Below are 23,853 nucleotides of genomic sequence, written 5' to 3' on the forward strand. Positions count from 1 at the left end.
ATACAGGTAGAGACACATCCTTTGACACAAGTAGAGACACATCCTTTGACACAAGTAGAGGCACACGCTTTGACACAAGTAGAGACACATCCTTTGACGCAAATAGATGCACACGTTTTGACACAGTTAGAGACACATCCTTTGACACAAGTAGAGGCACACGCTTTGACACAAGTAGAGGCACACGCTTTGAAACAAGAAGAGACACATCCTTTGACACAAGTAGAGACACACGCTTTGACACAAGTAGAGACACACGCTTTGACACAAGTAGAGACACACGCTTTGACACAAGTAGAGGCACACGCTTTGACACAAGAAGAGACACACGCTTTGACACAAGTAGAGACACACGCTTTGACACAAGTAGAGGCACACGCTTTGACACAAGTAGAGACACACGCTTTGACACAAGTAGAGACACACGCTTTGAAACAAGAAGAGACACATCCTTTGACACAAGTAGAGACACATCCTTTGACACAAGTAGAGACACATCCTTTGACACAAGTAGAGGCACATCCTTTGACACAAGTAGAGGCACACGCTTTTACACAAGTAGAGACACATCCTTTGACGCAAGTAGATGCACACGTTTTGATACAGGTAGAGACACATCCTTTGACACAAGTAGAGACACATCCTTTGACACAAGTAGAGGCACACGCTTTGAAACAAGAAGAGACACATCCTTTGACACAAGTAGAGACACATCCTTTGACACAAGTAGAGACACTTCCTTTGACACAAGTAGAGGCACATCCTTTGACACAAGTAGAGGCACATCCTTTTACACAAGTAGAGACACATCCTTTGACGCAAGTAGATGCACACGTTTTGATACAGGTAGAGACACATCCTTTGACACAAGTAGAGACACATCCTTTGACACAAGTAGAGGCACACGCTTTGACACAAGTAGAGACACATCCTTTGACGCAAATAGATGCACACGTTTTGACACAGTTAGAGACACATCCTTTGACACAAGTAGAGGCACACGCTTTGACACAAGTAGAGGCACACGCTTTGAAACAAGAAGAGACACATCCTTTGACACAAGTAGAGACACACGCTTTGACACAAGTAGAGACACACGCTTTGACACAAGTAGAGACACACGCTTTGACACAAGTAGAGGCACACGCTTTGACACAAGAAGAGACACACGCTTTGACACAAGTAGAGACACACGCTTTGACACAAGTAGAGGCACACGCTTTGACACAAGTAGAGACACACGCTTTGACACAAGTAGAGACACACGCTTTGAAACAAGAAGAGACACATCCTTTGACACAAGTAGAGACACATCCTTTGACACAAGTAGAGACACATCCTTTGACACAAGTAGAGGCACATCCTTTGACACAAGTAGAGGCACACGCTTTTACACAAGTAGAGACACATCCTTTGACGCAAGTAGATGCACACGTTTTGATACAGGTAGAGACACATCCTTTGACACAAGTAGAGACACATCCTTTGACACAAGTAGAGGCACACGCTTTGACACAAGTAGAGACACATCCTTTGACATAAGTAGATGCACACGTTTTGACACAGTTAGAGACACATCCTTTGACACAAGTAGAGGCACACGCTTTGACACAAGAAGAGACACACGCTTTGACACAAGTAGAGACACACGCTTTGACACAAGTAGAGACACACGCTTTGACACAAGTAGAGGCACACGCTTTGACACAAGTAGAGACACACGCTTTGACACAAGTAGAGGCACACGCTTTGACACAAGTAGAGACACATTCTTTGACATAAGTAGAGACACATCCTTTGACACAAGTACAGACACATGCATTTGTATTTCCAATATAGCATATTCAATCTGCTCTATTGTTCTTGGTGCAGATCACTCAATCACTAACTCTCTCACTTGCCGAGGACGATAAACTAGGAACATATAACCCATTCCTTTCTTAAGTCTAGGACACCTAAGCCATTTTCAAGATCAAATTTGCAGCGGTTAATTTGACCGAAAATGATTTACAAATACAATAAACAGCCGACATTTTAATGTCTAAAGTTCAAAACAAGTGCTTCCACTTCAGCACCTATGTACACTTTTTGGTGCGTAACTTTAGATCCATTTAAAGACTGTAGTCAATGACAATGGAATAACAAGTTTAAAAGGACACGATCTGCCTCCATTCTCAAGTAAAAATGTATAAAGTCCTAAAATTATCACATGGATATAAGGTCCTCTTAAAAATGTGTGTGTGTGTGTTTTTGCGTGTGGGGCTAAGGAGGGTGTGTAAGGGGTTATAAGTTGCCTCTAGATCTACATCTATGACTGGGAACATAAAATGTGTAAAGATTGAACTCAGTTGAGAATAGTAATGTTTCTTATTTCAAACAGCTCCACTGGAGGGAGCGTTTCATTCATCTACGGACTCGAAGACAAGCCTTGTTATTATTATTGTGAAGGGGGCATTATAATGCAGGGAGATGGAAGGCTAGAAAGAAGTGTTTGCGCATACTCTTTAGTAGAGGATTACGGGCCCTTCGTTTGTAAGATGAGAGAGACCAAAAAAGGAAATAGAATTAGAGGTCTAGAAAATTGTGTTGTGGGTGGGGGCGTGTTGTAATGCGGGCCGTTTTATTGGCGTGTTTAATAGCGTTCCGAGTAAAATAAACATCTATATATCAACTATTTCAACCCTAACCTAGCACGGGTCTCAACTAGTTCCTTATATGACAGAACTTGGTTATGTTTTTGTTACGCAATGGATTTCCCTTTTCTGTCTTGTAACTTTACGGCGTATTTGAACTCTCCGAAGGTGTAGTAAGGGGGGCGGGGCTGGGGCGGCACTGTTCTTGTTCACTGTTTTCGAGTAAATTTATATATTTATATATGCCTGTTGCGTTACCACATGTGGCTGCGCTATTCAGTTCGCCGTTTGTACATGAAGTAGAAGCGGTGAATACAGTGACAATTTTTTGTATTTTAGAGAGGCAGCTTGAGGCCAGCTGAGAGAGTTAGAAACTAAATAGTAAGACGTCTTATTGTTCTTTTTTTTTCTAGCTTATTATTCTCTGGACGGTCCACATTTGGAACAAGATTGAACGAAATGTCAGCAATGAAATGTTTCTTTAAATTCAAACACTTCCACGTATTCCTTCAGTACGATGATTTCATATTCCAATTATGCAAAGTAACCATTTAATAGCCTCTTTACAACAGAATGTCTGTGTCTAGATCATTGTCCCAGGATTTATTGTAGTCATAATGTTTTTCTAAATTTCATGTTATTGTAACTCGAGATTAATATCTAGGTACTACTTTTATTTTATTGTATTGCATTGTATTGTCACTTTTATGTAACTAATTCAAATCTATAGGTCTAGGATTTATTTATCTTAAATTTGAGTTAAATCTGTATTTATTTTTGTTTTAACAATATCTATATTTCATAATGAGATATTTTGTAAGTTGACTTTGTTAATACTTATCTTGAGTCTAAAGAAAAATAATGTTAAAATAAGAAAAGATGTATCTGCTGTTTGTGTCATTTTGATAAAGAAAGTAGAGCACTATATTTTAAAGGCATTAAACTACAAATGTCTGTTGCAATGCTATCAATGACAACATCAACTAAAACGACGCGTCCTTAGCAACGTCAGCTTCCGAAATTACAACATGGCCGGAAGATCGTGTGCTTTGAGAAGTAATGACTGCAATCACATGAAATTTGATCCTGTCTGGGTTAATGGTGGACTCGTTCATGGAGGGGGAGGGCTGGAACAAATATCGCCATACCTCTTCCCGCTTTCCCAGCCATCTCTTTTTAAAATGGCGTCGTCAGAACGGGTGTTGAAATGCCAAGCGATTTAGGCGACGCGCCATTACACCAGCGGAGCGCCCCGGAAGCGAGATCGATTTCTCCTCGCGAGCAAAGTAATTCGCCCAAAGCGCATCTGCGAATGGTAGCCGCAACGTGTCGTGACGAATAGCTTCAACAAAAAGACAAAATAATTAGCTAGTTGTGGGGAAGTTTCAAAGTCCCCTTTCATTTTTTTTTTGGGAGGGAGGGGTGATATTTATTTTTTGACACGCCAGTAAAGTGCACCTGTTTTGATTTCTTGACGTGATCATGTTTCAAACCGGGTGCTGTCGATTGTGGATCTAGATCTAGATATGTTAATAATAATAATAATGATAACCTTTATTATTTGTCTTACAATTTATGTTGGGAAAATAAGAGGGAGTTTTCTTAGTCACACCTGTGTTGTCTCTTATTTACATGTCACGTGCATTTTCACTTCATAGACGGTCTAGAATAGATTATCCAAATAAAATTCAGCAATAACCACACAATAGAAACACATTTTTTTTCAAATACCTATGTTCAAATCAGAACTTCATAGACATCATAGCACGGATGCTAATTTAAAAAAAAACAGCTCTAACGATTTTTCTAGAAATTTAATAGTTGATGTACATTGCTGAGAAAAGAATAACTAGCTCGTTGGCCTCAAGGGGAAAACTCTAGTTGGACCTTTATCATCTTTCAAATAAAAAATGAAAAAATAAAATTTGGCTACAGAACTAGAAATAGATCTAGATCCAACATCATTTTTGAAAGGACAACCGCGTTTTTTGAAATGACTATCGCTTTCGGGAATTTCCGAATGTAAGGCTTTTCTGACTGATTAAATTAATATTCAGGAAAAGTGTACGCCTGGTCTTCTAAGTCTACAACTAAATGCTTATTATCGAAATAGTATAAAGTGTACTACATCTATAAATTCGCTTAATCAAGATTTTTTTTTTCGGGGATGGGGCAGGGTAAAAAAAAATGTTTCATTGTTTGTTTGTTTTTTAATGTAAGAATTCATGGGCGTAGCCAGGGGGGGGAGTTTCTTGGGGTTCAACCCCCCCCCCTAAATGGAACGGATTTAAGTGACTGATTTTTGCTTTCATTTTGTTTATTTTAGGTGAGATTTTAATACTAAATCATCACTTACCGTAGTACAGCCGAGGAAGTTTTGAGTTAAAAACCCTATACCAGAGGGTTTTGAGTTTAAATCCCCCTACCAGGGGGGTTTTGAGATTTAAAAAAACCCTATCAGGGGGTTTTGAGATACAAATCCCTCTACCAGGGGGCTTTGAGTTTATGAATTTTAAACCCCCTACCAGAGGTTTTTGCAGTTAAATCCCCCTCTTCTATAAAACAAAACAAAAAAATGCAAACAACAATCCCCAAATTCCAACAGCACAGTTGAGGAAGATTTTGATTTTAAAACCCCCTCCAAAATTTACGATAAACCCCATTTCAAAATAAAAAAAGCAAATTACACACTCAAAATTCTATGAGCGTAGCCAAAGGGGTTTTCAGTTTCAACCCCCCCCCCCTCCAGTTGGGGTTTGAAGCTAAAAAGTACCTCTGCAATATAAAAAAAAAGCAAATTACACACTATAAAATCTATGAGCGAACTCGAAGGGGTTTTGAGTGTAAATCCCCCTCCTCCAGGTGGCTTTTTCTTTAAAGTTTAAAACCCCTCCAGATGGTTTTGAGTTTAAAATTCCCCCACAGAGCGTTTAGAGTTGAAAACCTCTCTCTTCAATATTATTTTAAAGCAAACTATAGTCACCAAATTCTATGATCGTAGCTAAATGGGGTTTTGAATTAAAAACAAAACAAAAAGTTTAAAACCCCTCAACAGATGATTTGACGAAAAAACTTTCCTTTTCGATATAAAATCTAAAGCGAAATACAGGCATGTAGATCCAAGAGCGTAGTCAAGAAAGGTTACAAATTTCTACCAGTGGCTTGGGCTCCATTAATAACGTGTGAATAGTCTTCTGCCGAAATTGAAAATCATTAAATGTATCTCAACAAAGATGGCTAAGACAGATTTTAGGAGTCAGTCATAGAGATCGGGTCTAAATCAAAGAAATCATATGCCGAACTGGGAGTCGAATCCTTAGTAAGGTTGTGACAGAGCGTCGCATGAGGTTTTGCGGGACATGTTCTCACACAAAATGAATTACGCAAAATAAGAGTTGCGGAAACAGCTTGCCGGAAAATGCGCCGAACGGCGCGAGAGGGTCTAAGTCAGTAAGAATAGTACATTAGGTTTTTGAAATAAAACTTTTTAATAGCAAGATAATGCACTGTAGATACCTCAGAATATGCATTTTGTTGGCTTTCAATACCAGAAATAGTGCCCGGCGGCGGGGCTTCGCCCCGCGCTGGGGGAGCGCTACGAACTCCCCAACACCCCCTTGCTAGCAAGTGCGGGGAGTCTACAATAAACAATAAACGTCTTCCGAAAGGGTCAGAATGTAATAAAGATTAATTATGTACACACACACACATATATATATATATATATATATAATTTTTTTCCGCGGGGGGGGGGGGGGGGTCGGGGAATCCCCCCCCCCCCAAAACCCTCCCCGAAACAAAATCCTATCTACGCCCATGTGTAAGATTATTCATTATAAGTTGCATTATGGATAGAATTAATAATGTTTTTCTTGTTTCAAATCTGAGATTTATTGCAAATGTAGTGAAAAGGTATAATATTGCCTAATATATATTTAGGTTTGATATAGATAATGAGGTAAGCGTACTCTGTTGTCTTTTGTCAATATAATATATATATATATATATATCTAACTTTATTTGTCTGCTATTTGGTGTATCTGCTACTGACAGTTAACAGTTTAGATTTATTTAAAATAGTGAAATCGCATTTTACGCACATCGAACATACTCGAGACAATGTTGTTCTCAAAGCAGGTGTAATGAAATGTATGAACATACCTATGGAGACCTTATGAAGTCTCCATATCCCCCACCTTTCTCTTGTCGACCATGCCTTGCCCCTACCCCTCCTTCCTCCCTTAAAGTAAATTGCCGTTTAGCTAGGTCGCTGCTAGGTCGCTGCTAGGTATTTGTATATCTTTGTGCCAGGTGCCCCGCCGTCTCGACCTCTTACAACTCCAGGCGAGAAACCTTAAGTTAACCACAACATGGCGGAGCGAGATTCCACTCACAGTCCATTGTATGAACAACATCCAGTCTGAAGAACTTCATAATAAACTCGTCTAGGAGGTAAGGAGATGGGTAGGTGGAGAGGGTGGGGGGGGGGGTTGGTTTTGTGTCAATGTGTTCCTCTTAGTTCATTAAATTAAAGTATTTCTGCAACTCATTCTCCAGGACTATTGCATGAAGTGTTTCTTCTTCTCTCTGTCCTTCATGTTCTTCCGTTTTCTTTCTCTCTTTCTCTCTCTCTCTCTCTCTCTCTCTCTCTGTCTTCTCTCTCTCTCTTTTTTTGTTCTCTCTCTATCTTTTTTTTGTCTTCTCTCTCTCTCTCTGTCTTCTCTCTCTCTGTCTTCTCTCTCTCTCTTTTTGTCTTATCTCTCTCTCTGTCTTCTCTCTCTCTCTTTGTCTTCTCTCTCTCTCTCTTTGTCTTCTCTCTCTCTATCTGTCTTCTCTCTCTCTCTTTGTCTTCTCTCTCTCTTTTTTTTGTCTTCTCTCTCTCTTTTTTTGTCTTCTCTCTCTCTCTCTGTCTTCTCTCTCTCTCTGTCTTCTCTCTCTCTCTTTGTCTTCTCTCTATCTCTGTCTTCTCTCTCTCTCTTTGTCTTCTCTCTCTCTCTCTCTTTGTCTTCTCTCTCTCTCTGTCTTCTCTCTCTCTCTTTGTCTTCTCTCTCTCTCTCTTTTTGTCTTCTCTCTCTGTCTTCTCTCTCTCTCTCTTTGTCTTCTCTCTATCTATTCTGTCTCTCTCTTTGTCTTCTCTCTCTCTCTCTTTGTCTTCTCTCTCTCTCTCTTTGTCTTCTCTCTCTCTTTTTTTGTCTTCTCTCTCTCTCTCTTTGTCTTCTCTCTCTCTCTCTTTGTCTTCTCTCTCTCTTTTTTTGTCTTCTCTCTCTCTTTTTTGTCTTCTCTCTCTCTTTTTTTGTCTTCTCTCTCTCTTTTTTTGTCTTCTCTCTCTCTCTTTGTCTTCTCACTCTCTCTGTCTTCTCTCTCTCTCTTTGTCTTCTCTCTCTCTCTCTTTTTGTCTTCTCTCTCTCTCTTTGTCTTCTCACTCTCTTTTTTTGTCTTCTCTCTCTCTTTTTTTGTCTTCTCTCTCTCTTTTTTTGTCTTCTCTCTCTCTCTTTGTCTTCTCACTCTCTCTGTCTTCTCTCTCTCTCTTTGTCTTCTCTCTCTCTCTCTCTTTTTGTCTTCACTCTCTCTCTGTCTTCTCTCTCTCTCTCTTTGTCTTCTCACTCTCTTTTTTTGTCTTCTCTCTCTCTTTTTTTGTCTTCTCTCTCTTTTTTTGTCTTCTCTCTCTCTCTTTGTCTTCTCACTCTCTCTGTCTTCTCTCTCTCTCTTTGTCTTCTCTCTCTCTCTTTTTGTCTTCTCTCTCTCTCTGTCTTCTCTCTCTCTCTCTTTTTGTCTTCACTCTCTCTCTGTCTTCTCTCTCTCTTTGTCTTCTCACTCTCTTTTTTTGTCTTCTCTCTCTCTTTTTTTGTCTTCTCTCTCTCTTTTTTTGTCTTCTCACTCTCTTTGTCTTCTCTCTCTCTCTCTCTTTTTGTCTTCTCTCTCTCTGTCTTCTCTCTCTCTCTCTTTGTCTTCTCTCTATCTATTCTCTCTCTCTCTCTTTGTCTTCTCTCTCTCTCTCTCTCTTTGTCTTCTCTCTCTCTCTCTCTTTGTCTTCTCTCTATCTATTCTCTCTCTCTCTCTTTGTCTTCTCTCTCTCTCTCTCTTTGTCTTCTCTCTCTCTCTCTCTCTCTCTCTTTGTCTTCTCTCTATCTATTCTCTCTCTCTCTCTCTTTGTCTTCTCTCTCTCTCTTTGTCTTCTCTCTTTCTCTGTCTTCTCTCTCTCTCTCTTTGTCTTCTCTCTCTCTCTTTTTGTCTTCTCTCTCTCTCTGTCTTCTCTCTCTCTCTTTGTCTTCTCTCTCTCTCTCTGTCTTCTCTCTCTCTCTCTCTGTCTTCTCTCTCTCTCTGTCTTCTCTCTCTCTCTCTCTGTCTTCTCTCTCTCTCTCTGTCTTCTCTCTCTCTCTCTCTGTCTTCTCTCTCTCTCTCTTTGTCTTCTCTCTCTCTCTCTCTGACTTCTCTCTCTCTCTCTCTGTCTTCTCTCTCTCTCTGTCTTCTCTCTCTGTCTTCTCTCTCTCTCTGTCTTCTCTCTCTCTCTCTTTGTCTTCTCTCTCTCTTTTTTTGTCTTCTCTCTCTCTCTCTTTGTCTTCTCTCTCTCTCTTTGTCTTCTCTCTCTCTCTTTGTCTTCTCTCTCTCTTTTTTTGTCTTCTCTCTCTCTTTTTTTGTCTTCTCTCTCTCTCTTTTTTTGTCTTCTCTCTCTATTTTTTTGTCTTCTCTCTCTCTTTTTTTGTCTTCTCTCTCTCTTTGTCTTCTCACTCTCTTTTTTTGTCTTCTCTCTCTCTTTATCTTCTCTCTCTCTCTTTATCTTCTCTCTCTCTCTCTTTGTCTTCTCTCTCTCTTTTTTTGTCTTCTCTCTCTCTTTTTTGTCTTCTCTCTCTCTCTTTTTTTGTCTTCTCTCTCTCTTTTTTTGTCTTCTCTCTCTCTTTTTTTTGTCTTCTCTCTCTCTTTTTTTTGTCTTCTCTCTCTCTCTTTTTTTGTCTTCTCTCTCTCTCTCTTTTTTGTCTTCTCTCTCTCTTTTTTTGTCTTCTCTCTCTCTTTTTTTGTCTTCTCTCTCTCTTTTTTGTCTTCTCACTCTCTTTTTTTGTCTTCTCTCTCTCTTTATCTTCTCTCTCTCTTTGTCTTCTCTCTATCTCTGTCTTCTCTCTCTCTTTGTCTTCTCACTCTCTTTTTTTGTCTTCTCTCTCTCTTTTTTTGTCTTCTCTCTCTCTTTTTTTGTTATCTCTCTCTCTTTTTTTGTCTTCTCTCTCTCTTTTTTTGTCTTCTCACTCTCTTTTTTTGTCTTCTCTCTCTCTCTTTTTTTGTCTTCTCTCTCTCTCTTTTTTTGTCTTCTCTCTCTCTTTATCTTCTCTCTCTCTTTGTCTTCTCTCTATCTCTGTCTTCTCTCTCTCTCTTTGTCTTCTCACTCTCTTTTTTTGTCTTCTCTATCTCTCTGTCTTCTCTCTCTCTCTCTTTTTGTCTTCACTCTCTCTCTGTCTTCTCTCTCTCTTTGTCTTCTCACTCTCTTTTTTTTGTCTTCTCTCTCTCTTTTTTTGTCTTCTCTCTCTCTTTTTTTTGTCTTCTCACTCTCTTTGTCTTCTCTCTCTCTCTCTTTTTGTCTTCTCTCTCTCTGTCTATTCTCTCTCTCTCTCTTTGTCTTCTCTCTCTCTCTCTCTCTTTGTCTTCTCTCTCTCTCTCTCTTTGTCTTCTCTCTATCTATTCTCTCTCTCTCTCTTTGTCTTCTCTCTCTCTCTCTTTGTCTTCTCTCTCTCTCTTTGTCTTCTCTCTATCTATTCTCTCTCTCTCTCTTTGTCTTCTCTCTCTCTCTTTGTCTTCTCTCTTTCTCTGTCTTCTCTCTCTCTCTCTTTGTCTTCTCTCTCTCTCTTTTTGTCTTCTCTCTCTCTCTGTCTTCTCTCTCTCTCTTTGTCTTCTCTCTCTCTCTCTGTCTTCTCTCTCTCTCTCTCTGTCTTCTCTCTCTCTCTCTGTCTTCTCTCTCTCTCTCTCTGTCTTCTCTCTCTCTCTCTGTCTTCTCTCTCTCTCTCTTTGTCTTCTCTCTCTCTCTCTTTGTCTTCTCTCTCTCTCTTTTTGTCTTCTCTCTCTCTCTGTCTTCTCTCTCTCTCTCTCTCTCTCTCTCTCTGTCTTCTCTCTCTCTCTGTCTTCTCTCTCTCTGTCTTCTCTCTCTCTGTCTTCTCTCTCTCTCTCTTTGTCTTCTCTCTCTCTATTTTGTCTTCTCTCTCTCTCTCTTTGTCTTCTCTCTCTCTCTTTGTCTTCTCTCTCTCTCTCTTTGTCTTCTCTCTCTCTTTTTTTGTCTTCTCTCTCTCTTTTTTTGTCTTCTCTCTCTCTCTCTTTTTTTGTCTTCTCTCTCTCTTTTTTTGTCTTCTCTCTCTCTTTTTTTGTCTTCTCTCTCTCTCTCTTTGTCTTCTCTCTCTCTCTCTTTGTCTTCTCTCTCTCTTTTTTTGTCTTCTCTCTCTCTTTTTTTGTCTTCTCACTCTCTCTGTCTTCTCTCTCTCTCTTTGTCTTCTCTCTCTCTCTCTTTTTGTCTTCTCTCTCTCTCTTTGTCTTCTCACTCTCTTTTTTTGTCTTCTCTCTCTCTTTTTTTGTCTTCTCTCTCTCTTTTTTTGTCTTCTCTCTCTCTCTTTGTCTTCTCACTCTCTCTGTCTTCTCTCTCTCTCTTTGTCTTCTCTCTCTCTCTCTCTTTTTGTCTTCACTCTCTCTCTGTCTTCTCTCTCTCTCTTTGTCTTCTCACTCTCTTTTTTTGTCTTCTCTCTCTCTTTTTTTGTCTTCTCTCTCTCTTTTTTTGTCTTCTCTCTCTCTCTTTGTCTTCTGACTCTCTTTTTTTGTCTTCTCTCTCTCTTTATCTTCTCTCTCTCTCTTTATCTTCTCTCTCTCTCTCTTTGTCTTCTCTCTCTCTTTTTTTGTCTTCTATCTCTCTTTTTTGTCTTCTCTCTCTCTCTTTTTTTGTCTTCTCTCTCTCTTTTTTTGTCTTCTCTCTCTCTTTTTTTGTCTTCTCTTTCTCTTTTTTTTTTGTCTTCTCTCTCTCTTTTTTTGTCTTCTCTCTCTCTCTTTTTTTGTCTTCTCTCTCTCTCTTTTTTTGTCTTCTCTCTCTCTTTTTTTGTCTTCTCTCTCTCTTTTTTTTGTCTTCTCTCTCTCTTTTTTGTCTTCTCACTCTCTTTTTTTGTCTTCTCTCTCTCTTTATCTTCTCTCTCTCTCTTTATCTTCTCTCTCTCTCTCTTTGTCTTCTCTCTCTCTTTTTTTGTCTTCTATCTCTCTTTTTTGTCTTCTCTCTCTCTCTTTTTTTGTCTTCTCTCTCTCTTTTTTTGTCTTCTCTCTCTCTTTTTTTGTCTTCTCTCATTCTTTTTTTTTTGTCTTCTCTCTCTCTTTTTTTGTCTTCTCTCTCTCTCTTTTTTTGTCTTCTCTCTCTCTCTTTTTTTGTCTTCTCTCTCTCTTTTTTTGTCTTCTCTCTCTCTTTTTTTGTCTTCTCTCTCTCTTTTTTGTCTTCTCACTCTCTTTTTTTGTCTTCTCTCTCTCTTTATCTTCTCTCTCTCTTTGTCTTCTCTCTATCTCTGTCTTCTCTCTCTCTCTTTGTCTTCTCACTCTCTTTTTTTGTCTTCTCTCTCTCTCTTTTTTTGTCTTCTCTCTCTCTCTTTTTTTGTCTTCTCTCTCTCTTTTTTTGTCTTCTCTCTCTCTTTTTTTTTGTCTTCTCACTCTCTTTTTTTGTCTTCTCTCTCTCTCTCTCTTTTTGTCTTCTCTCTCTCTCTCTTTTTTGTCTTCTCTCTCTCTTTATCTTCTCTCTCTCTTTGTCTTCTCTCTATCTCTGTCTTCTCTCTCTCTCTTTGTCTTCTCACTCTCTTTTTTTGTCTTCTCTCTCTCTTTATCTTCTCTCTCTTTGTCTTCTCTCTCTCTTTTGTTCCCTCTATTCAACACTATTAATGTCGCTACGCTTGCTAAAAATAAATGTAGATTTTCATCTTTGTTACAGTCTGTCGTTTTCTTGTGTTACCTAGGTCAGTTGACAAGCACATTTTGATATCTTCAATAAAACATGACAAAATGTAAATAAACAAAAACAACAACAACTTAATTTAAATTCAAATAACTGACCTGAATTCGATCTTCCGGCAAGTCTATTTTTAGTGCCAAAAGTTCCCGGGCATAGAGGTCAGGGTAATGAGCATCTTTGAAGGCTTTCTCCAGTTCTTCGAGTTGGTAACTTGTGAAGATAGTCCTAGGGAAAGACAACGAATCATTAGCTGCCACTTTGAACTCTTTTCATTGGCCATAAAATGTCAACCAAAAAGCAAAAAGAAATAAAATCCTGCTGTGGCCGCGTGGTGGGAGTTGATCTTTGACAGGAACCGAAGTCAACTCTGTGTGATACATTAGAACTGAACATAATTAGATGTTTGCGTTTTATCTGACCTTCTTTAAGACGCAGAAAAGACTGGGTAGTTTGACAATACCTCTATTCATGGAACCTGGAACCATCTGGGTGGATGGGCTCAAAAACCGAGACACGGCTCTCGAAAACGGCTCTAACGATTTTCCTAGAAATCGTTGGGAAAAGTTGACTAAGTATAAACAGGCCATTTTGTCAGCCTATTTAACGCGATAGTCATTTTGTCTCTCGACGTTTTGGAGGAGAATGTTTGAGTCACATTTTGTATGTTATTATGTCTGTGACAAGAAGGATACATATCTATGTTTTGTGTGTGTGATTGTGTTCAATTGTATTTTTATTTTAAAAACAATATTTATTTTTTTTTACCTATTAGATTTGAGATTTCAATTTGTTGTGCAGTTATTGTTATGTCGCTAACATTATAATGTGTGTGGTTTTTCATATTGTCCCCCCCCCCTCTTTTTCCAAAACAAAAAAAAAAGGGAACCTTGATAGAAACAAAAATCAATGTAATTTTTGTTTTCACACGAAAATATAAGACCTCCAATTAAAAAAAAAATTTCTGAAGTCAAGTCTAGTGAACAAACAACAACAATGTATATTATGAAAAAGTTTTATGTTTTATAAATTGTTGTCAAAACCTCTCGGGCCTAAACGGCTGCGCCAAAACGTCACCTACCTCGAGTTTGTAGAGTTAGACTCTAATAGACGTCCAGTGAACATAAACTTGATTTCACCAGTCAATCATTCAATCAGTCAAGAGTGAACTACTAGCGTATTTAGCACATTTAAGGAGAACAAACACTCCATCTAACTATAGAACTAATCAACTCCTAATAATTATTTACTGTGACGTTTTTCATGGCAAGGATCTTGCCTTAAGCGCTGTGTGACACAACCTAGAAATGTCGATACAATGTCTTCAGAACCAATTGAATTCAATCAAACTGCAGACTTCAGTGACTCGGTCAATAAGACCTGCGTAGCCTACCACAAAAGCGCTACGCACTGTGTACTCACGTACATCACGTGTCACAGAGATACACGTTTGATCGGCTTCATGACCCGGGACTCACGCGCCTGCTATTCAGGAGCTGCAGAAAGGTCGCCCCAGATAATCGTCCTCCTCCTCCTCTGTTCTGTAGTTAGCTTCAGCTGCACGCTTCTAATCCTAACTTGAACGGGTTAATTTTCCAGTCGTTAAATAGATGAATTTTCGCGGTGAGTCTCAAATTGTGTATTTAGCCCGCTGGTAATCACGATCTTTCAGTCGTTCATTCAATCTCTCTTTGCTGTAGCAGCTACAGTCTGGATCATTTCCCCATAGGGCAGACATTTTTTAAAACTCTGTTTATAGATTTAGTTAACATCCGAACAAAAAGCTCAGGATATTGTACGCGACCTTTCTTCACATAGACACTGTTAGACATTTAGCTGAAAGACCTTTTCACTGGTGGAATACATGACCTAACTGGAATTGAGCTTCTAATGGTGGAGCATATCCTGGAAAGCTGTGACCTTTTCACAGAAGCCGGATACAAAATAGCTTCTTTGAGACAACGTTTAACATTGATCAAGACAGTTTCCTTGTAGAAAGATGTGAACCTCCAGCCGCACAGAACTTTGAAGAGTTCTGAGTCTGTGTCATAAACATGATCAGTTCTTTTGATGTCTCGATCAGAATTGAGGAACCCTAAAAGCTGAGATGGTGTATACACTTTATATTATAAACGGACTACCGGAAACAATTCTACAAGATATAAAACCAGGTAGATAATAGGGAAGAAAAAGAATAAGTAAATGGATGTATGAAGGACCTCACTGGCCTATATATAGTCAAAAGTTCATTGTCTCCTTCATTCATAAGTCTCATCTTCTAGAAGTCGAGCACGCGAGTAGTCTACAAGCAGCTTTGATCTCTATTATACAACGTGATTTATATAACACAGCTTTGATCTCTAGTATACAACGTGATTTATATAACACAGCTTTGATCTCTATTATACAACGTGATTTATATAACACAGCTTGATCTCTATTATACAACGTGATTTATATAACACAGCTTTGATCTCTATTATACAACGTGATTTATATAACACAGCTTGATCTCTATTATACAACGTGATTTATATAACACAGCTTTGATCTCTATTATACAACGTGATTTATATAACACAGCTTTGATCTCTATTATACAACGTGATTTATATAACACAGCTTGATCTCTATTATACAACGTGATTTATATAACACAGCTTTGATCTCTATTATACAACGTGATTTATATAACACAGCTTGATCTCTATTATACAACGTGATTTATATAACACAGCTTTGATCTCTATTATACAACGTGATTTATATAACACAGCTTTGATCTCTATTATACAACGTGATTTATATAACACAGCTTGATCTCTATTATACAACGTGATTTATATAACACAGCTTTGATCTCTATTATACAACGTGATTTATATAACACAGCTTGATCTCTATTATACAACGTGATTTATATAACACAGCTTTGATCTCTATTATACAACGTGATTTATATAACACAGCTTGATCTCTATTATACAAACGTGATTTATATAACACAGCTTTGATCTCTATTATACAACGTGATTTATATAACACAGCTTTGATCTCTATTATACAACGTGATTTATATAACACAGCTTTGATCTCTATTATACAACGTGATTTATATAACACAGCTTTGATCTCTATTATACAACGTGATTTATATAACACAGCTTTGATCTCTATTATACAACGTGATTTATATAACACAGCTTTGATCTCTATTATACAAACGTGATTTATATAACACAGCTTTGATCTCTATTATACAAACGTGATTTATATAACACAGCTTTGATCTCTATTATACAACGTGATTTATATAACACAGCTTTGATCTCTATTATACAACGTGATTTATATAACACAGCTTTGATCTCTATTATACAAACGTGATTTATATAACACAGCTTTGATCTCTATTATACAAACGTGATTTATATAACACAGCTTGATCTCTATTATACAAACGTGATTTATATAACACAGCTTTGATCTCTATTATACAACGTGATTTATATAACACAGCTTTGATCTCTATTATACAAACGTGATTTATATAACACAGCTTTGATCTCTATTATACAACGTGATTTATATAACACAGCTTTGATCTCTATTATACAACGTGATTTATATAACACAGCTTTAATCTCTATTATACAACGTGATTTATATAACACAGCTTTGATCTCTATTATACAAACGTGATTTATATAACACAGCTTGATCTCTATTATACAAACGTGATTTATATAACACAGCTTTGATCTCTATTATACAACGTGATTTATATAACACAGCTTGATCTCTATTATACAAACGTGATTTATATAACACAGCTTTGATCTCTATTATACAAACGTGATTTATATAAAACAGCTTGATCTCTATTATACAACGTGAGAGCAGCAAGGTTTGAGTCTGAGACCATTAAGAGGACACTCCGGAAGGCCTACCACACGCAGCCACTGGACGGCAAGACAGAGCCACAACCAAGGTGATACATGGAGAGACTCCAAACTGACGTTTTATTTGTAAGTTGCTGTAAGCAAGCGATTTGAGGAGTGAGTGAGTGTAAGTGGGTGTAAGTGAGTGAGTGTAAGTGAGTGAGTGTAAGTGAGTGATTGAATGAATGAATGAATGAATTAGTGAATAAGTGAGTTTTCGAGTGGGTGAGAAAGTTAATGGTTGACTGAATGAGCAAATGACTGATTGAATAACGAAATAACTGACTGACTTATTGACTTAGTCAGTGACTCATTGTAATAGTAACATATGGGAATCAGAAAGTAAAGACCAAAATCCGAACGAAGGGAAGTAACTCAGGCGCATGTATGTTCGTGATAGTCTCTGCTAATTAAAAACAAAAAAAGTAAAATGCAAACCTAGAAATTAGTAGGCTACTAACGAATGTGGTTAATGTCAACTAAAAAATGTTATTGTTTTTAATCCTATTGACATGTCATATCGGTATAGACTGACCTGTGGCATTCGTTCTTGCCCTTGCTATTCAGATTCTATGACTAATAAGAAGCCGCCAAAGCAGTTGGTAGTGTACACTGTACTTCAAACTAACGAAGGCGGCATATCGAGTGACAGCTGGAGTTAAGGTAAAGACAAGAAAGAATGGGTCAAGGTCAAATTAAGGGGCGGTAATAGGGAAGGCTAAAATAAAACCTTCCAATCAATCTTTTGAGCTAATTATACATCGTCCAGCACCCAGCCATCCGCAAGTATCCCAGCCCCCACCCTCCCCCTTTACACAGCCGCCCATTACATCCTTTGCCTACAGAAGCAGACCTAGCCTCCCCATCCCTCTAACCAATGGCCCTCGCTGTAACAGCTAAACATCCTAATTAGGACCCCCCCTCCTTCCTCGCAGAAGAGAGCGCCTGTAATTGGGCCAATTTTCAAAGCCTAATTTGGTCAAAGACTCTGCCACGCATCTTCATGGCGCGTGCGACCATCGCCAGCGTTGCACGTGCTGGCTTGAACCATAAAGTCCCCCTCTCCGCCTCCCCCCCCCCCTTCTTCTGAGATGAAGACAAGTTGTGAGCCGAAGTTTCGATCGATCGTCTTCGTTAGATAGAACAGATACTGTATCTACTCTGGTGGCCTCTGTCTCTAGACGTTACATAGAACAGATACTGTATCTACTCTGGTTGCCTCTGTCTCTAGACTTGTAGACCTATAATTATAAGCAGTCGCCTTGTATTCACCACAAGTCGCAACTTCCAAGTTTGGTGTTTTTTCTTTTTCTCTCTCTTTATTTTCCGTTCTCTCTCTCTCTCTTTTATCTCCTTTTTTTACACTCTCTATTTATCTCTTTATTTTCCGCCTTTTCTCTCTCTCTCTCTCTGTCTCTCTCTTGTTCCTTTATTCTCCGCTCTCTCTCTCTTTTATCTCATTATTTTCCATTCTCTCTCTCTTTCATCTCTCTTCCATCTCCGATAGTGCAATGAAATAAGTCCTTAGGTACCCCAAAGTAGAAGTGTTTAGTTTCCTTATTGGTGTAATCGTCTTCTGTAACGTCCCGGTGACCAACGGGGTCTGAGAAACGTTGACGGGTATAAACTATTGAGATGAACTGGTGTCACTAGTCTGGTGAGAGACCAGACTTCAAAGCTGTTCAATGAGAGTGTTCTTAAATTCTTATAGATTACAGACGTTACGTCCTACGCATTTCATGTGTTCATCTAGTCATGCATGTTAATCAATGACTTAAATTCTTATAGATTACAGACGTTACGTCCTACGCATTTCATGTGTTCATCTAGTCATGCATGTTAATCAATGACTTAAATTCTTATAGATTACAGACGTTACGTCCTACGCATTTCATGTGTTCATCTAGTCATGCATGTTAATCAATGACTTAAATTCTTATAGATTACAGACGTTACGTCCTACGCATTTCATGTGTTCATCTAGTCATGCATGTTAATCAATGACTTAAATTCTTATAGATTACAGACATTACGTCCTACGCATTTCATGTGTTCATCTAGTCATGCATGTTAATCGATGACTTAAATTCTGCTATTCATTGGTTTTCCTGGCTGATTCAGGCAACCCATTCCATTCTCTAATGGCACTAAGGAAGAAAGAGTACTTGTATGAATTAGTTTTAGCGTATGGAATAAGGAATGTGTCTCTATATATGTAGGCTGTTCATATTTCATGACGTTTTGTTTTTCTATTTGTAAGTTATAGTTGCATGTGCTATGTAGTGTAGCTACTTTACATAACAATGAGAAGAGTTTATGATAAAATCTAAACAAATAATACGCACTAAAGTATTTTGTAACAGTCTTCACTATTATCATGCATTTAAAAAAAATGCTTTTCTTAGTTAATTAAAAAGTTTAAATATTGTGAAATGAAATGTTTGTTTCGTTTGATTGTTCTAGCATTATGTTATCCTCTTTCTGAATCTAGGACACGCAGTGGATGTTTCATGACTTTAGATAAACGTACCGCCTCTGGCAGACAACAATTTGCAGGACCGCCGACAATTTGTGGGTCATCGATCCCGCGTGCAAGCAGGTAGGCCGCATAATTTGGCAGAATAACTAATTGTGTTTTTCCAGCGGTGATCAGTTGCTTGGCGCGTTCACTTTAATTCAAAGGGAAATAATCGTGTTTAACTGTCGTATGCCTGCTAGCCTAGTGTGTCTCTAAACATAAACATCAACGTCACGTGACTCAATTGAAATCACTGTAGACAAGGTGACGTGTCGTTTGTCTATTCGGACCTGAGATTGGCAATGAAATAACGTCAAGTCTTAAGTCAGGTGAATGGCGGGAAATTAAACTTGAGCGAACAAAAAATTAGAACAGCAAAATATCAAAAAATATTTCAAAGAAAAATAAAGCTTATATAAGGGATAGCATCGCACAAACATAACCATATCTAAATACTGCACGATTCATCTTCCCCTTTTCTAAATAAAACGAATTAATTAATTAACATTAAGTGATTTTATAATGGGTTAATTTTGAATAAGGGAAAGACATTGTACTTGACTGATATGGTTGTATAAGTTTAATTAACCCCTTAATACTTAGTAGAAGCAAATAATAGATAACTATAAAACTTTCTATTTGCGATTCGCTAGCAAAGTGTCGCCTTTAGGAAGCTTGAGATCCCGAGCTCGAATTCAAGTCGTTCCATTTTATTTTATTTTTTGGTGTATAAATACATCCCCCCCCCCCTTTTTTTTTTTCTCCCAGCTTGTCCATACTAGTGATAGGATCAAAGTTAAAAGCATGAAGCTGTGCTAAACAATTCAAAAATTGGTAAACATATTTCTAATCGCACAGATTTATTATTGTTAGTCTAGATCTATTACACATTGAATGACATGATTGATGTATGGAGTTGCATAGGAAAGGAAAGAAAAGATTTCTTTGCTATAGGCGTGGAGCTTTTTATTTTTTTTAAACTTCCGTCATGTAAAATGTGTACATATTCTGCAGTCCGCTACCTCCCTCCTTCCTGGGCAGATAGAACCTTATGCTGGACGACTTGGAGTGTAATCATCCAAATTTGGTAACTAGTTGTCTTGTCAATATCATGTAGATCATTTTCACACAGGAGACATGAACATAACTCTTTATTATTATTATCATATACTCTTATACGAGCAATTCTTGTATATAAATCTATATTGATGCCATGCGCACCTCCATCCTAGAAGTGCAGAAGGTGCGCACTGCCAGACACCAGACTGAGACGGAGGTTGACATCAGAAAGAAGAGCACAAGTCCCGCCCAAGTCTAGAATCTAGATGTAGAGACTGTGCTAGAGACAGATGTTGTGTTAGTGTACTTGTGATGGCCTGTGAATAAACATCGTGGCCTCGTTGAGTTGCCTCCCTTAAGTTATTACAATATATATTTTACTAAAATCTAAACATTTTATTTCCAAAACGGTTCTAACGATGTTTTCTTGGTCTAGGTGTATCCTAAAGAGTCAACTTAATGGCCACATCTAGAAAACTCAAGGTCGACCGTTACCTTGGTTTTGAAATGTTTCATTTTTCGTAAAATTAATTTTTCCGAATGACGTCAAAGGGAACAAATATTTGACAACACTGTCTTTCCGCTTACGTCACTCGGCTTACAGCACTACACTAAAAAATTCTTTGCAAACATGAACTAAATCTATTGACCTAGTTATACATTTGCGCACCATCTTAATGTAGGTTATAAAACTAATAGCCTTTTCAAAGTAAAAGCCACCTACACGTTTCACAGCAATTAAAGTGAAAAACAATGTATACAATACGTATAGCACAAACTAAGGTTTTGCTTGTTTGTTTGTTTAATAAAATCTGTATCTACATAAAGTGTTTGTAAGAGTGGTGTTCGTTTAATAGAACCAACATTACAATGTGTTTGTAAGAGTGGTGTTCGTTTAATAGAACCAACATTACAATGTGTTTGTAAGAGTGGTGTTCGTTTAATAGAACCAACATTACAATGTGTTTGTAAGAGTGGTGTTCGTTTAATAGAACCAACATTACAATGCTCGAGTTTATTTTCACGAGTAAAAAAAATAAAAGTTTAAAAAAAAAATGATGTGAGTAGAATTAGGAAGAGAACTTCAAATCTTTGTCCTAAGACATTGGTTCAAGTTCACATTGAAAGGAACAAATAGTTATGTATTGCACTTGAATACTGAAATGGATAATACACTTTTTATGGCGCATCTTTCGTGCTTAAAGCAGAGCGTTAGGGTCTACTCTACAGTGTGGTTTTAAGAGAGTCTATCTGGGAGCAGGCTTCCGTTCTGCCTTTAGGCGGTCAGCAAACATAATTCTAATCGAGAAGGGATTGGAACTCGGTTCTTGTCACTCACCCACACATCCATACAGCATACATTATATCAAGCATAATGCATAAAATGCAACAAACGAGTTTCTCTTTTTCAAGTTGCCTAATTTTGAAAATAATGAATTGTAATAGTCAACAACTATAGGTGTAGAGACAGAAGAGAGGAATATTCTTTTGTTTGATTTAAATGGTTTTAAAATTTGCTATTTATTGTCTCCCTTCACCTTTAGATACAAGTCGATAAGTGTTTTGAGTTTTCAGAAGTTAATGTGAGATCTCATATATGTATAGATATCAATAATATAAATTTCATATGTCAATAAGGCTATTATTTTCTCATCAAAAATTTAGATAGCTTTGCATAATTAGCATAGTCCTTTTTAAAATTGTCATATTTGGTCTTCATACTAAAATTTTATAACATAAATCTTTAAAATAAATTTATATTCATATTTTTATTATCTTGCTACAATAGATAAAATGTTGTTTGTTTTGAAGTCGATTAGGGAAAAGTGCAGTGGGCCCCGCAATTTCATAGGACCCGCGCTAATTCTAGGTGTATAAATTATTAAATTAAACCATTGTATAACTTATAACAGATTTCCTTCGGCCTGCTGTTAATTTACCAGGAGCTCCTGAAAATCTCCTGAAATTGCAAAATATACAAAAAAAGTCCTGGAAATATCCCGAAATTATTAAAATCTTTAGAAAACTCATACGAATCTCCTGAAATATATAGATCTAGACAAAAATTGTCATTTTGGGGTGTCATTCAATAAGGAAAATGCCAATCCTACGCGCGATAAAAAAAAAATCGCCATTATCCCGTAATTTTGGAATCTGGTGAAAGAAGCTTCTCGCACCTCAAACTAATGAAGAATTACTTTAGTTCAACAATTCTCGTAGATAGATTTAAAACATTTGTTAATTCTTGCTATTGAGCGTGATCTATGTAGGAAATATAATTTTTATGATATACTGTATGACTTCGCTACACGCAAGGCTCGTAAAGTTCGTGGGATAACTCTATCCGCAGAAATAAAAGAGTGATCTTTCCTTTATTTCTTTTTCTTGTCCAAACTCTTGAGGGAAGAAGAGAATTATATATATAGATATTACTACAATATTTAATTCATTTCATCTAAAGTTGATTTTGTCTACATTGTCATAAAATTTATATTTAGTTTTGATTTTAAAAAGAAGAAGTGTATTCAAACTATTACAAGTTCTACAATTCAAAGTATAAAACGCCTACATCGGTTTAGTTGTACTAGCCTACACAGTTTAAAAGTAAACAAGCTATAAAAAAAAAACTAAGGGTCACCAATCAGGGCCGGTCTTAGGCCACTGCAACCTATGCGGCCGCAGTGGGTCCCGCATTTTCGTAGGTCCCGCGCGATACCAATTCTAGGTGCAAATTATTAAATTAATCCATTTTAACTTATTAATGGCTTCCTGGAATTCTCCTGAAATTATAAAATATAAGAAAAAGTCATGAAAATGTCCTGAGATTATTAAATGTTCTGAAAACTGATGCAAATCTTAAAACAGACAAAATTGTCATTTTGATGTGTCATTCAATATGGAAAACGCCAATCCTACTCGCGATTAAAAAAAAGGCATTGTCAGCTTTCATTTAATGAAAATGCAATAATAAGCCGAATTTTAACCAAAACAAGAACTTTAAATACTTAATTAACTTTAATAGTCACTATCAAACAAATATAGATCCAGGGCCGCCGCGAGGGTTGTGGCCGCCTGCGTGCTAAATTAAAAATGCCGCCCTCCCCGCTTTTTTTTTTTCTACAAAAAAAAAAATCTATTAAGACTGCGCTGGACACTGTTCCAAAAGTGCCATTTGATATAAATCCATCTTTTGTAACACTGTTGAGCAGTCAAATTCCATTTTCCCCGTTCATGTTCGCCCAGTTGTTGTAGCCCTGAAGTACAACTAGGAGTCACGCAACAATTTCGGATGTACGTGCCTTCAGAACTAAGACGTTTTGGTTCTTTGGGATCAACTTTAAAAACTGATCTCGTTCTGATTACTGGCTTATGCTCCTGTATTTGCGACGATTATAATTGATGAGCTGCGCTGGGTATGTTACAATGAACAATTTAAATGATCATGATCTATATACAATTTCTAAATAACTTTGACTGGTCAACAGTGTTACATGGTCTGGACATGGATATGTTAACTTGTTTGTTATTGTAAGGTAAAGAAAAATCCGGAAAAAAATCTCGAACTACAAAAGCCATTGACAGTGGAACTTTTTCAACGTTCTGTGCACTTTCATAATAATTATCACTATTGTATTTTTGGAGAGATGTTCATTGTATCTGACATACATTATGGCTGCCTGGTCGTGCGATTTGCACGCTGGACTGTCGTTCAGATTTATCGATGGTCCAGGGTTCAAACCCTGCCCGCTCCCGTCC

General features: G+C 37.6%; 1 protein-coding gene across 4 annotated transcripts in view; it reads right to left on the bottom strand.

Moving 5' to 3' along the window:
* The window catches only part of LOC106061559 (visual system homeobox 2-like), an 85,732-nt gene that overhangs the window by 16,176 nt on the left and 45,703 nt on the right, over nucleotides 1–23,853 (bottom strand). For all 4 annotated transcript variants that reach the window (XR_008777014.1, XR_008777013.1, XR_008777012.1 and 1 more), the window contains exon 4: nucleotides 12,684–12,807. Coding sequence is in view for 1 of the 4 variants with exons in the window: in XM_056024376.1 (XP_055880351.1) it covers nucleotides 12,684–12,807 (124 nt within the window). In the remaining 3 variants the exon portion in view is untranslated. The remainder of the gene's footprint in view (nucleotides 1–12,683; nucleotides 12,808–23,853) is intronic.

The sequence above is a fragment of the Biomphalaria glabrata genome, chromosome 3 (genome assembly GCF_947242115.1).
Source record: "Biomphalaria glabrata chromosome 3, xgBioGlab47.1, whole genome shotgun sequence".
NCBI lineage: Eukaryota > Metazoa > Mollusca > Gastropoda > Planorbidae > Biomphalaria > Biomphalaria glabrata.